We start from the raw sequence: 14,062 nt of genomic DNA on the forward strand, positions 1-14,062 counted from the left end.
ACTTTTGAGAGAAATAAATGTATCGACGGAAACATTTCCGGAACAATTTTTAAAATTTCGGTAGACAAATTTTTGGTGAACAAAAACTGAACTTTAACTTTTGGTGGAAATTAAAAATTATTTCGTAAAAATTTTTTCGTCATGATAACATAACAAATCTGCGAAATGATTTTTCGATAATAAGTCACATCTGGAATGACTTGAAAACGATTTCATTACTGTTAGAGGTGTTTATAATTAATCTATGCGAAAGACCTTAAGCTCAGTTTTCCATAAAATCCAATTGTTGTGTCACTGTTGTAGAGATAGAAAAATTTCTATCTCCACGACATTTGTTCTGCAATATTTCTTGTTTTGTTAGTGTTTCCAAAAAGGTTGTAATAGTGCTGTTGAGAAAACGAGAGAAAAAATGTTTCCAACCAAATTTAGGTTATTAAAACCAAGCTTTAATGAAAGCAAAAATAAAATCTCAACATTTAAAAATTTCGACGAACATCCAAATTACGGCCGACAAATGGCTGACTAAGTCATCTCTTTATTTAGGTTTTTGCCTAAGATGGAAAGATCCTGACATTTATTTCTTAACTCAATGCATAGATGTTGAGTTTGCTAAAACAAGTTATGATTTTTATTCGTTTTCGACAAAGTTTCGGGTTATTTCCTTCTCGTTTCTGGAATTCTTACGTCTATGAACATCCAGCTGCATGGCTTTAACGCATAAGTGGTGTTAGTCAAATTTTAAGCAAACATTTAAAATCGCAGATTTATTTTTGCGAGGTCCAAAAAAATTCATTTTGGCGAATCAGTCATGTTTAGATACTCCGCGAACATTTTTTTTTTCGCGAAAGAACCATTTTAGGGTTTATTGCATATAATATTTTCACGAATCTATCATTTTTTTCGCAATATTAATTTATTTCAGTTCTATCTATTAATACCACAGAGCTTGAGCATTATTCCAGAAAAAGAAAATTTACCCAGAAAAGACAGAAAAACTAGTTCTTCCAAAGTTTTGCAAAGGTATAGTTTCAGCAAAAAAGTCATTTCCAGTAATTTCGCGAAGACTTATTTTCGCGACTTAATATCCGCGAAAATTAATCAACAATTAATCAAAGGTAGACTGATTGAGCATTTACACCAGTGAAGAAGTCTTTTCATTTCCTTTTTTTGGAGGGGGGGAGAGGGGGGTACACTACACCTATTTCCACGCAACGCTTCTAATGCATTTCTTGGAAAATGTTATCCGCCTCACCGCTATATTTATATGAAAAAAAAGAAGATAATGATAAGTGAAAGATCACAAAACAAACAATGAGTCCTTCTACCTACCAACGCCAAAGTGGTGTTGGGTACAACAACACAAAGAAAAGATACAAAGTTTAGTGTGGGGATAATATGGAGGGGAAGAACATGCAAGAGATGAATGCAAATATTTTATTGCTCTTAATATTTAAAAAAGTGTTTCTATAAAATTGGGTAAGGGTTTACCCGGCGTCGTTGGCGTCGTGGAGATAAATCTTGGTGGTAATCTGCGGACCACTTTTAAGCAAGAGCCGGCCGCAATTTAAAATGTTGTTGAGAAAGTATCATGCTAAACTAAATAGTTGACCTGCAGAGGCAAATCGATAGCGGTGAAAATAACGAATTTCTTATATTTCTGATAGCCACTCGAAATCATACCGTTACAATCCTTAAAATGTAGCATCGTCTACTTCGAAATAATCTTCTAAATTCTCTGATTTTTTTTAATTTTCTCCGGTGTTCTGACTGAATGGAATGACATGACGTTTAAACAATTAGCTATGATGACTTCAGTATCAACGTAAACAAAGACAAAGGCTGAAAAAATACAGCATGTCAGAAAAACTCAATAAAACTGGCCTTAGCTCAGGGTCATCCTGGAGTTTATTTGCTGAAAATACAGCCTTTGAAGAATCAGGTATGTTGTTCATAAAGCAAAACAACACCTTTGTTTTTAAATGCTTTGTTTATATTTCCTGTCTGGAACCTGTCTATAGCTAGCTAGCTAGGTACTCGTGCCAGACAGCTTGACCACCCAGGGAACTAGTATGCCTTAAGATATAGCTAACACATAGTTATACACATTGTCACAAAAAGTTTATGTAAATATTAGCTAACATGGCATACAAAAGAATGATCCATAAAACGAAAAGCTTGTAAAACTTCAAAAATTTTCAGCAAAGGGGGGGGAGGGGGTTAAGCACTACCATAATAAAAATCTATTTTATCATACAAGTCAATATTAACAAACACATATTACCATTAAAAAAAAATTCATGTTAAGTCAGTTACTCAGATTTTTCCTGGAATTTTCCAATCGAAAAAGTGAGTTTGTTTCCAGGAATATAAAACAACTTAGCGCCACTTAACTCCATCTCTGGGACTTTTCTACGCTTATGATCCTGCCAACATATAGGTGAAGAAAAGCCATAAGGGTTAAGGGAGGGGGGGGGAGTTTGGGCACCGTTAAAATTGATTGGTGAAAACAAAATAGAACTTGGGGTGTAACGCAAATGACATCAAGTTTCCAATTGGGACAGACAGTATGGATTTTTACACAAAAAGTGTGGGTTGAATTTTGGATCTTGCGTTTTCAGTAGTGAACTGAATACATACTGAATAGCATACTGAAACTGCTTAGGGGTAAATACTATTTTAGAGTTTATTGCTTAATACAGCCTGTCTTTTTCTTGAGCTGCTATTTTGCAAATTTATGAGTTGTACCAATTCTGGGCTGATTCAAAAATCTGATACATAACAAGCAGAAAGATGTGCCAAGGTATTGGTGATAAAACTCTCAAAAAAGCCTTTACTTTTTACCACTGTTAATAAGCCTCACTACTAAAAAGAAGGCTCCAAGTTCAACTCACTCTGCTTGTGTCATAATCCAATGTGTGTTTATTGTTTTCATGACTTTTGATTGAACTCATGGCTTTCTTCTTAGTGGGTTGGTGAGAGGACACAAACATAAAATTTTGGCAGGTTTAAATTATTGGTATTTTTCCGTGATAAAATCACTCAATCAAGTGAGTTGATACCACAGGAGTAGGTAACAATGTACCCTTCATTGCATAAGTAAGCTTTATTTTATTGTGCAAAATATGATTAACTCCTCTGATTGGGTAAATCCCTTCTCCTTTTTCAGAAAAACACAAAAGAGAAGAAAGCCTGTCCATATGCAGCAGCAAATAATGCATCAAGTTCCCAGGTTAAATAGCCAATAATACCACCATAATAGCATACTGAATCAGCAGATATATAGATAGATGTGCATAATTTACATGGATTGCCTCATAAATATCAGGGTGTATGCCCTATCCATTATCTCCAGGAGGGGCCTACGGTATTATTTAATGCTCATTTTGAGCTATGTAGACCTAATTAGGGTCTGCACTCCACCAGACAACTTGGTGCAGCATCCAACGGTCCACAGAGTTATAACCACTAAGCTACAGCGCCACATCCTTGCACGAAATGCAAGCATGAATTTCCTTAAATTGCACTTATGTCTAGCTGATTGGCCTTTATCAAAACAATTGTTTCTATGAACAAAGCCCACCCAATTTCAGCCTCGCAGGCTCAAGTGTTTTGCCCTAATTGGGTGAGACTTGCCTGGTTGAGGATAGTGATGTACTGCACAAATATTCGAGGTATAGCTAGGGACACACCATAGTTTAGTGGTATGGCGCCGTAAATTAGTGGTTATAGCTCTCGTGCTCTCCATCTAACCCATGGCCCCTCCTGGAAATAATAGACAGGGTATATCCCTCGATACTTGTGAGGCTAGCCATGTAAAATATGCACATCTATCTATCACAAATCATTTTTGTTTATTTTGTCAAGTGTCACAGAATCACTCTGCACAGGGGAGCATTGGGGGTTTGACTCCGCAATAAAAGTCAGCAAAATCTGGCAAAACTTATTTGTTGTCCCACACAAAACTTATTTGTTGATTTGAATTAGCAGATCAAAATTCGCAGTTAGCTAATTGAAATTTCCAGAAACCTGTTGAGTTAGCATGTAGAGCAGGTACACTGAGAGAGTCATTATTTCAAATGCCCCGTTCTCTTGAACAAAAGTTAAAAGAGAGAGAGTTAAAAAAACTGATGTTTTTGAAGGGTCAATTTTATCCTTAATAATAATGCTGAAACAAAAATTGCTTTGTGTCATAAAAACATGTAAAATCATGTCTAGGGAGTAGGGAGTAATTAATGGCAAATGGTTTACGGTGTTTCCTTCGCAAGCCAACTATTTAATTTTAATTTGAACAGTCTGGACCCTGTTTTATCCTTTTCCTTGAACTTAATTTGTATGATGAAAATTAAGGCCATTTTGTCTGCTATTAACTACATAGAAATGATTTCCAAAAAACAGCTTTTTTCTGTCTAGGGTTAGAGTCATTTAAGCAGTAAAAATTATGTAGCTTGCATATCTTGTCAGAAAAATCTACCCCTGTGAGGTGAATTCATCAGCATGAACAATCCATGTGCTACAGATAAGCTCATGCATTTTTTAACTTTTGACTCCCCATGCAAATTAATTTGCATGGGGAGTCAAAAGTTGAAAATGTATTCGTATTTTTCTGCTATAATTGTTAACCCTGACCCACACAAGTCTAATTAATTAATCTTTGTAACTTCATAAGCACATGCATATATGCCATTCTTGCACCCCAATTTCAGTTAATAATTAAAAATTATTCTCTTTCAACCACGACAAATTTGAAGAATACTACTGGAAAATTTAAAGCAGTCACAGTATTTAAGTGTAACTCCTTTCTATATTTCACGAAAAATAGATGCTACAAGTAATTATGCGCTTCACATGCAATACTAACAGGCCTGCTATCTTGAGCTTAGTTCTCATTGTGGTTTGAGTGATTTATAGGTTTAGAACAATAATGTTAAAGTTAAACTGCAATGTGAATGTTTTAGTGTTTTAAATTTTCAGCATAAATTTGTTTAACCCTATTTGGTCCAAGGGAATTATATTCAGAAAAATATAATCACTTCCCAGGCCTATCAATAAGGGAAGAGCAATTGCTCTTGCTCTCGCAAAGGCTCGCCCAATTGTGAGAAATGAGAAACTAGCTGAGCTATTAATTGCTTCCTCAATTAAAAAAAAGTTTTTCTAATTGAGCAATATCAATTCATCTCACATGGAAATCAATGTTCTCTTTCCTATAATTTACAGTAAAAAAGAATCAAAATATATAAAAAGATAAAACAAAGGCTTTGTGATAAAATATGCGTTAATAATCTTATTCTATTAATTCAGATTGCTCGCCCAGTTTAAATTATTGTAACCTTGGGGGAGCGATTTATAGCTCTGGTGTTATTTTCTTATTGATAGTCCTGACTTTCTTTAGCTTCAAACTTAACAATCAAATCAATTTCATCAAAGCAAATTATCCTGTAAATTTTGGACACATGGTTAATCTGATTACCTGATTTTTTCAAATTTTACCCTAAAATCAAGGAAAAGTGGATTTTTGACCAATTTTTTGGTGTTTTTTTTTATACAAACTATGTAAAAACCTAAAATGTGTCAAATAACTTTTATTTGCCTTTCAGAAACTTTAAACAGTATGTAAAAACCTTCCCTAGAACTAAAGTAATTGAATTTTAAGCAGATTGTTGTATTTTGGCCAGATTTCAGGCTTTCAATGAGGACACAAAAAAACCATTGAAATTCTTTTGCTGTTCAAATATGTTGAGCCATGATTATGCATAAGGACTACATTCTGATAAACTCTATATTTGTTTTTAGATGCAATTGTTGGTAGACTTGGAAATGCAGCTGAGACAACCAGACTTCATGCAGAAGGTCTATAAAGTTTCATTCTTTCAAACAAATAGTGTGCAATCCGTTGCATTTAAATCTTGTGTTTGTTGTAGATATTGAGAAATATGGTTTATGTCCATCTCGTCAAAGCTTGCAGTTGGCTATTTGTGATCAATGCAATAAACTTCTTATCCTGTCAGCAGTCCAAAGGCATTATGGTATGTATGAAATAGACTAGCCTAAGGCCTTATCATCATGTGCATTTCTACCGATAGTTTTAAATGCTTCTCTCAAAAGTTAGTCTAAAGGTTTCACTATATAACTTACAGAGCGCAATCACAGCAAAGTGCTATCCTCTGTCAAACCATCGCCACCAAAAAGATGCCCATCAACTACGCAACAACCAGCACAAATAAAAACATCGTATTCTAAATCAAAAGTACTGAAATCAAATAACAAAAGTTTTATTCGCATTGAGGAAGTCGATCCTAATGATTCAAATGTTAAAATTGAGGAAGTACCATTAACTATACCACAATTCAACAGTTCGGCTGCAAAAGTAAAATTACCAAAAATTAACATTAAAAAGTTAAATACTGAATCAAAAAAGAATAATGGAGAGAAAACAAACGTTTCACCGCAAGTATGCATTCAAGTCAAAGGGAGTATAAAGAAAATTCCACAACTCAAAGGTATGAAAAAACATGTGTTGATGATGTTAAACCAATTGCAAAGTTTTCTTATGCAATAAAACTGAGGTTTGCACCCATATTCTATTAATTTCTTTGGCACATGTACTAAATTTATATTTAAATGTACAATCAGTTTCTTTTGGTGCATCATGGTAGATGAAACATGATAACTGGAAAATCAAGTAGGGTTTAAAAAGTTTTTATTTATTTTTTATTTAGAAAAAGAGTATGATTGTGAAAAACATTGTGGTGTGTGGATACCAGAAATGGAAAAAAATTGCACTCGCTCATTGACTTGCAAGGTATATTCAGTATTGCTGGTGTGACCAATGTTGATTTATCAAGTTGCTTATGGTTAACGGGTAACATGCCCATAACATGCCTCACGTTTGATATCCAGAAACCCCCATTTGTCGAATTTAAATTTCACAGTAGAAACATACAAAATTTATGTGGCAGCTTATACTTCGGTTATTAGAAATTCCAACAAAGATCAGAATTTTCACATTTATGCAGTATCAGTTTTTTATAGTGGCATCGTTTTTTACCAGACAAGCTTTTTAGAATTGCGCAAACTGTTGATTTATTTTCGACCCTAGCTTCAGTATCATATTCACAATTTAACCTAAACACGTAGATTTTGATTCTTGCAAAAAATTTACTGTTTAATCTTTTGTTTTAGACTCATCCACTTTCACTTCGTCGTCAGGTTCCCGGAAGGTCGAAAGATTTTGATGTTCTGCTGGCGGATCATCGTGCTCGGGTTGCTTTGAAAGCGCAAGATAATGCTTCTAATGCAAGCTCATCACCACAATCAAATAGTCGAGGCGGAACTCCTGTTAATTCACCCTTTGGCTTTGATAAGATTGTTTTTCCTACTGTTCCAGGGTGTGTTAGATTTTCTAAGCATATTTTGTATGACTACACTGGAAATGTTACATCACTTTCATGTCTGACTGTCTCAATTTGTACACTTGTGGAGTACGACCTCTTTAAATACGTCTAAAAAGTTTAAAATATATTTCTGTTTTATAGTTCTAACATGTTTTAATTATTTTAGTCCATCAGCTACGAACTACAACAAAGACATGGCAACTAATTTAAAATCTCCTAGAAGTATGTTTTATGTTGTTTACAATTTTTTATTTTTAGGCTCTTGCTCTTGTTGGGGGCATTTTTGTTTTTGAATTTTTTTTTTACGTCACCCCCATAGCTCGTGAATTTCTGGGTGCAATCTGATTTTATCACTTTTATGTCTTCCAAAAGTTTTAAAAAAGATTATGCTGACAAGATTATCTTCCATTGTAATAGTTTTTCTGATTCAAAAAATCATTTTCTTTAGACACTTTACACAAATCTTCTCATGATGATAATCAACAAAATGGATACACTGAACTTTATTCTGATTATATATCCGATGAAACTTTAAGTATGTCGAATTTGCCAACGCTACCTTACCACCCTAAGCCTATAAAGGTAAGTTATGTTTTCCAGATGTTATATATTACATCTGCATTAAGACATAATTCAAACTGAAAAAAGTTTTGCGTCACTGCGCGTTTTGACCATGGCAGCTTTGAAATGATGTATACACTAATTTTCAGTTTGAGGCGTAATGCTGCGGCAAGTTTGGATTTAATCCAAACTTGTTGTAGCATTTTGAGTTGCTGCATGCTAATATGACCATGTTTCAATGTTTTTCTAATATCACATATTTCTTTGCATACGTCACGTGGACAATATGTGAATAAAAAAAAAGTCATGTAGCAAGTTACCTCACTGCAGAGAACTGTGTTTATGGTGTGAATTTAGCATAACAACAGTCCCTTCTGGGTACCAAATATAGACGGCTGTTGATTGAAGGTGACTTGTGCATACATGTTAATTTGTAAAATCGTCCCTGTTAGAAAATTAATTATAATTTTATATTTCTCAGTGCATGAATACTCTAGGATGGCAACAAATAAACATTGCATCCTGAATATTTGTTTAGGCCAATGATAAATGCTTATTTCTTATTTCTAAATTATGTGACAATTCATTTCATGGATTTTAAAGGTTAAGATAGGTTACTGGACAACTTGAACAGATACTTGATTGTCCCAAAAGTATGTACTAACTGATCTGAGTAACATATTCACCAACTTTTACTTCTTAGAAATCTAGTGCCTCAGTTATTGCTTTTTAATGTAGTTTTTAGGTAAGTCTGGTTTATTAAGAAGAAGGGATCACTTTCTGTAAATTTTGCAAAAGGGACTGTGTATAGAAAAATTTCATTGTGAATTAGATTTAGATTTCTTAGTTAGAAAAAATAAAAACTTATGAACGACAGTGAACAAAAGACAGTCATCTTATAATATTATTACTTGGGAAACGACAAGGTAACTATTTGAAACGTCGCACTTGTTGATTTAGGTAAACAACTTCGGTGGAAGACAGACAGACTGTCGATGTCGTGTCTTTTCAAGAAGGATGGATCATTTTCGGCATGCAACATCATGGATGCTAAATCATCAGTACAAAAATTCCTCTTTTACAAGGTTGGTAGCTTTCTTCAAAAAACAAGATGCGTTTTGTACTGCGTATATTTATGTGAAAATCAGCTTTTTATTAAGACGATTATGTAGTTAATGACGGTCATAATTTCTAAATAGATGACTGAACTAAGGTTGTCTTTTATTATGTTGACATGCAGATTTATTTGGGGAAGTGTGTCCATTGATAATGTAATAACTTGATGTGATGTATTTTTTTTATTTCAGCGTTAAACAGTCAAACAAAACCCCATCAAGAACTTTTCAAGACGGTGAGCACTTGTTATAATGTCACTAGCACTATGGAATTCCACATCAAACAGATAATTTAAGTTGCATATACACTTTTTGACAATTGAGAGAATCAGTCTTTAAAAAAGCGGGATTCATATGAAAGAGCTTGGAAGATTGTCTAGAATATTTTTTTTTTGTAAAAATGTTAGTCTGTTCTTAAGAATTTTGACTTAGGTTTTGATAATTATGCTAATTAATGCATGACATTAGTATTGTCATGCATTAATTAGTATTTAGAGCGTTTTTCAAAGTATGTGGTGATATAAGTATGTTTTCACCTACCCAGTTTGATATTTTGAACATATTTGCATGAATATTAATACTTGGTTTCCCTGATTATTATTCATACCAGAAATTCTCTCTGGTGGATGAAGTCATAATTCCAAATAATTAGCTAAACTTTTAAGACTTAAATCTCGGGAAACATTTTTCAAAAAAAAAAAAGTTCCATAGACAACTTCTCAAGCTCTTTTATATGAACCTAATACATCGATCACAGAGAAACCAAAAAAAGTTTAACATTACTCCGGACGGGAAATCATACAAGAAAAAGTAAAGAAATGCAATTAAATTGGACATACTTGTTTTGTTTACATTGCTCTTATTAACATTTTATTGTAATTTATCACCTGCAAAATCTGTTTCATTACCATTGTGGTCATTTTGTTTTTCAGGGCTCAGACCTGCTATACAGGATCCTCTACAAAACGGCATCATTCATAAACAGAAAACAAAAACCAGTAAGACTGCTGCAGGCGTTAAAAGACAATTCACCGAACACCCACAGGGTATCATCGCAGACCCACTAAGTTACGCCGCCTCGTCTAAGAGGCGGCACTCTTCAGAATTACCTGTTGTAGATCCGTTCGCAGTAGCAAGCCAACCAAACTTATCGAGATCTTTAAGCAATCCGTCACAACTTGCTAAAATAAGGGAGGTGCCCGAACACAAGCAACAATTTCTTACGAACAGTTTAGGTAGAAATACTTTAAATTTCATCACAACCACGTGCGGTACGAACCTGTTGACAGGAAATTTTGTGTCGGCTACCGGTACTTTAAATGTTAGTTCAAATTCTAGTTTAAACTTATGTCAGTCGCTAGGCGTGACGCCTGCTGCTAGTCCTCAGGACTCACTGGACGCGTCATTTGTGTCAACCACGCATGTCACTGCAGCGCCGAATGTCACCATAACGCAGGGGATGATTGTGTCGCTACCAAGCGCAGTGCTTCAGGGCAGCCAACCAACAGTGTATACAATAGGTTCACAAATTAAAGATTTAATATCTCAATCGAGTCCTGTTCAGCAAATAAAAGGTTTACTATCACAAACGAATGCCATTCAACAAGTAGCTTCTGCTGGATCGGCTTTAAAAAAGGTCAGTGTAGTTCACACCGAAAATGTTCGTCTAAAAGTAAGGTTTGCTTTTTATCAAATAGAGGCTAAAAATATGCAGAAAAAGAAATTTTCCCTCCCTGCTAACGAACTATTTCTTTATCTCACGAAACATTGGAAGCACATGATTTTATATGTATAGTTGTTTTTCTTTACGTTATAGGCACTATCTGACGTTAACTTAAGTTCGTTGCACAACGGTACAAGCCCATTACAGAAAACCGAGAATAGCACCTACTCTATAGAATATTGCGACGCAGACATTCAGGGCCCTGCACCTAACATTACTGTGACAGCCTCTCCATCGTTAAGCGGAGTACTGCAAGGTCACGTGGTATCGGCTGCAGGAGGCAATCTACCTAAAACAACATTGAAACGACTAAATAGTGGTCATAATGATTCGAGCTTGTTGCAACAGCTCATTGTTCAGCAAAGCAGTAACCTAGGTATGTGTTGAATTTCTGTTTCTAAATTGCGCACTGTGTACAAGGGCTTAAACTTATTTATGTATTTTGGACTTACATGTAACCTTGGTTAAAGATCCATTCCTCTAGACTGCTTTTCCGCTGTAGCGCAAAACGCATTCTAATGGAAACGAGCCTTTGCGATGTATAGAGTAGCACTGTTTTCATTTCCTCGTAACCACGTTTTTTTATACACGCAAAAAAAACAAAATAACTGGTATATATAGGTAAGAAGAAAAACGGATTATAAAAACTATAGTTCTTAAGGCATATCTAGTTCTAAAACTAGACAAAGTTTTCTCTGCAGGACTATATAAGTGTTTTCGCGTAAATGTGATTAAAACAACAGTTTGATTTCGATTGACACACTAGATTATTAAAGCAAGTAAAACCGTGAATGCCCTATACCTAAGTAGAGATAGTCAACAAATAATTATGCAAAACTTTAGCCTGTTAAAAAGAGTAAACAACATGAAGACCCAGCCAAAATTTTGTTTTAGTTATAGAAAAAGCGTGTATACTGATTGCATTATCATGTCGATGAAAAAATTTGAATGGCGGTCGGTGTCTGTGTGTTTTGTTACCATGCTGCTGCGCGTTGTGCAGTGAGTTCGTTTGCGGCGTGCAATTATGGCAACCGTGGAACGAATGACTGCCAGCTAACATCTATAGTTTCATTATAAATTTAAAATGTTTGTTTTTAGATACGCACCAACTCACAGGAAACTACAATAAACAAATAGGTAGCCAGTCCTCCATGTGTCAAACCATACAGTCACCGAAACAAGTGGCTTCTAGTTTAACTAACATGCAAGCCTCGCCTAGACAAACTTTTCTCGCTAATCCACACCATGCAAATAACCAACCAATGAAACAGCTACAAAAATTTCAACAAATTCAACAGTTACAGCAACAACAGCAAATGCAGAATCAGCAATTTATAACAATGCATCATAGTTATCAACAGCAAATCTTGCCAAAGCTACCTACTGTTCCGCAAAATATCAGTCAATTTAACACAGCGCAATACACTCCCACGCAGACGCCTTCTAGTTTGCAGTTTATATCGCAAAGTACCAGCAACAAAACTATACAACAGCAGCACGGTGGAACGATTTCCTGATAGTGAATGTCAACTTAGAATAGTAAATTTTCATATGTCGAGTTTAATTCGGTTTGTCTTGATAATTTTGCCTCGCTTGCCTATCGTGTTATTTATTTTCTTTCAACGCATGTCAAATCCGTGTTTGTAATTACAACAATGTACAAAATTTTACCACTTCGATTATGCCTTGAATAGAGAATAAATTCTTCCCAGAGTTTGTAAACTACAAAATCACCTCATAAACGAGATAATTATCTTTAGTAGAAAGATTTTTCTCTTGTTATTCGGCCGAAGGTGATTTTTTAGTTTTCTTCATACGAGAATAATCATTTACACAACTCTATTAAATTTTGTTGAAAATTTCACAACCGCCATTTTGATTGTGTTTTGTTTCCTATTTATTATGTCTACTATGTTAAATATCGTCGTGGTCTCACCACGAACAGTTTTGTTGCTGTGGTCACATTCACAATAATACTATGCAGAATTGTTTAGAAATTTAGAGTTTATAATTTTTTATATTAGATTTTTTGTGAAAAAGTAAAGCCAGGCGTTATAATGCGCGATGAATGTGTGATACCTGTATCCTTGTATCTTCTGTTTCGCCAATGTTACAGCCAAAAATTTTAAAACCAAAATTTTTGTTATTCATGCCCCAAGGGAAACAAAACTCGCACAGTCTGTATTTTTACCGTCATGTATTTTGCAGATCAGATTCAACGTAGTTTTCTCTATACTTGAACTCCCAATCAAAATCGCTGGTTTAACGAAATATAGCCATTTGATTGGTGGAAATATTATATACTAGCCAATGAGATGGTTGTATTTCGTGCGTGTGCTTCGTCGTGTTTGTTTACGCATTGTTTTTCTCAGATTTGTTAAATTTAAAAAATAATGATATTTCGTCGTCGCGCGTAGTAAAATGCTAGAAGAAATGTTCTGTGTACATTCTCTATTGTGTAAATAACATTTGACATTATTGTCTGTATCATATTTATGAAAAAAGGATTTACTTGATAAATACAGTATTGTTTTTGTTCACAGGGTTAGTTGATGTTTTGCTCCATAATTGAAAAATTAACTTGAGGATTTTTGGAGTGAATATGTAAAGTGACGCAATACTTTTCTTGCCGAATTATTAAATTACCATCCCAGTCAAAACATGCTGAGAAAAGACAGCAAACTTAAAAATCCCACCCTCGTCCCAAAGGATATTTTGCCTTCTTGGTCTGAGGGAGCTGTTTTCTCTCATATTAAAAGGCAAAAGACCCTGGGGGCGAGGGTGTAAAAATCCGTTTCCAGAAGTAATTACACATTTTTGTTTTGTGTGCGCATGTGTTAAATGTGAACGTCTGCCTGGTTCACACTTCCTCAAGAGTGGTGGTGTGAAAGTGTACAGGCTGCGGAAATTGACTGTTTCACGCCTTTGATCAGATTTGAAAATCGAAAACGAAATGTTCCCTTACTTTGTAATCAGCTGTTTTTTAAAAAGTGATTCAAAGTTTTGTTGCACCGGCTGGTCTTGTAGAAAACTTGGTCTACTTTTCCAAAAACCCGCTAAGAAAAATATTTGGGGGGTAGTTATTAGTTATTTAGTCGATCACACAACTGAGGAAAAAAGCGCAAAATCCAGACAAACAAAAAAGAATGATATGCAAAAATAGTAGTTCTTTATTTTTTTACATTTTCCCCTTTCTGTGTGAGCAAACTTTTGATCGGATGTTTAGAATAGCTAAAATCTGTATTGTTTTTTTATCATGATAAATATTTCGT

General features: G+C 34.6%; 1 protein-coding gene across 1 annotated transcript; it reads left to right on the top strand.

Moving 5' to 3' along the window:
- Positions 1-1,209: 1,209 nt before the first annotated feature.
- On the top strand, positions 1,210-13,310 carry LOC130625568 (ataxin-7-like protein 1). The gene is made up of 13 exons (XM_057440677.1): positions 1,210-1,939; positions 5,791-5,847; positions 5,919-6,023; positions 6,135-6,497; positions 6,717-6,799; positions 7,180-7,385; positions 7,558-7,613; positions 7,840-7,973; positions 8,913-9,037; positions 9,260-9,303; positions 10,000-10,703; positions 10,884-11,166; positions 11,889-13,310. Exons 1-13 carry the CDS (start codon positions 1,855-1,857, stop codon positions 12,305-12,307), a joined length of 2,664 nt encoding a protein of 887 aa, XP_057296660.1. The 5' UTR covers positions 1,210-1,854; the 3' UTR covers positions 12,308-13,310.
- Positions 13,311-14,062: the final 752 nt, after the last annotated feature.

The sequence above is a fragment of the Hydractinia symbiolongicarpus genome, chromosome 14 (genome assembly GCF_029227915.1).
Source record: "Hydractinia symbiolongicarpus strain clone_291-10 chromosome 14, HSymV2.1, whole genome shotgun sequence".
Classification (NCBI taxonomy): domain Eukaryota; kingdom Metazoa; phylum Cnidaria; class Hydrozoa; order Anthoathecata; family Hydractiniidae; genus Hydractinia; species Hydractinia symbiolongicarpus.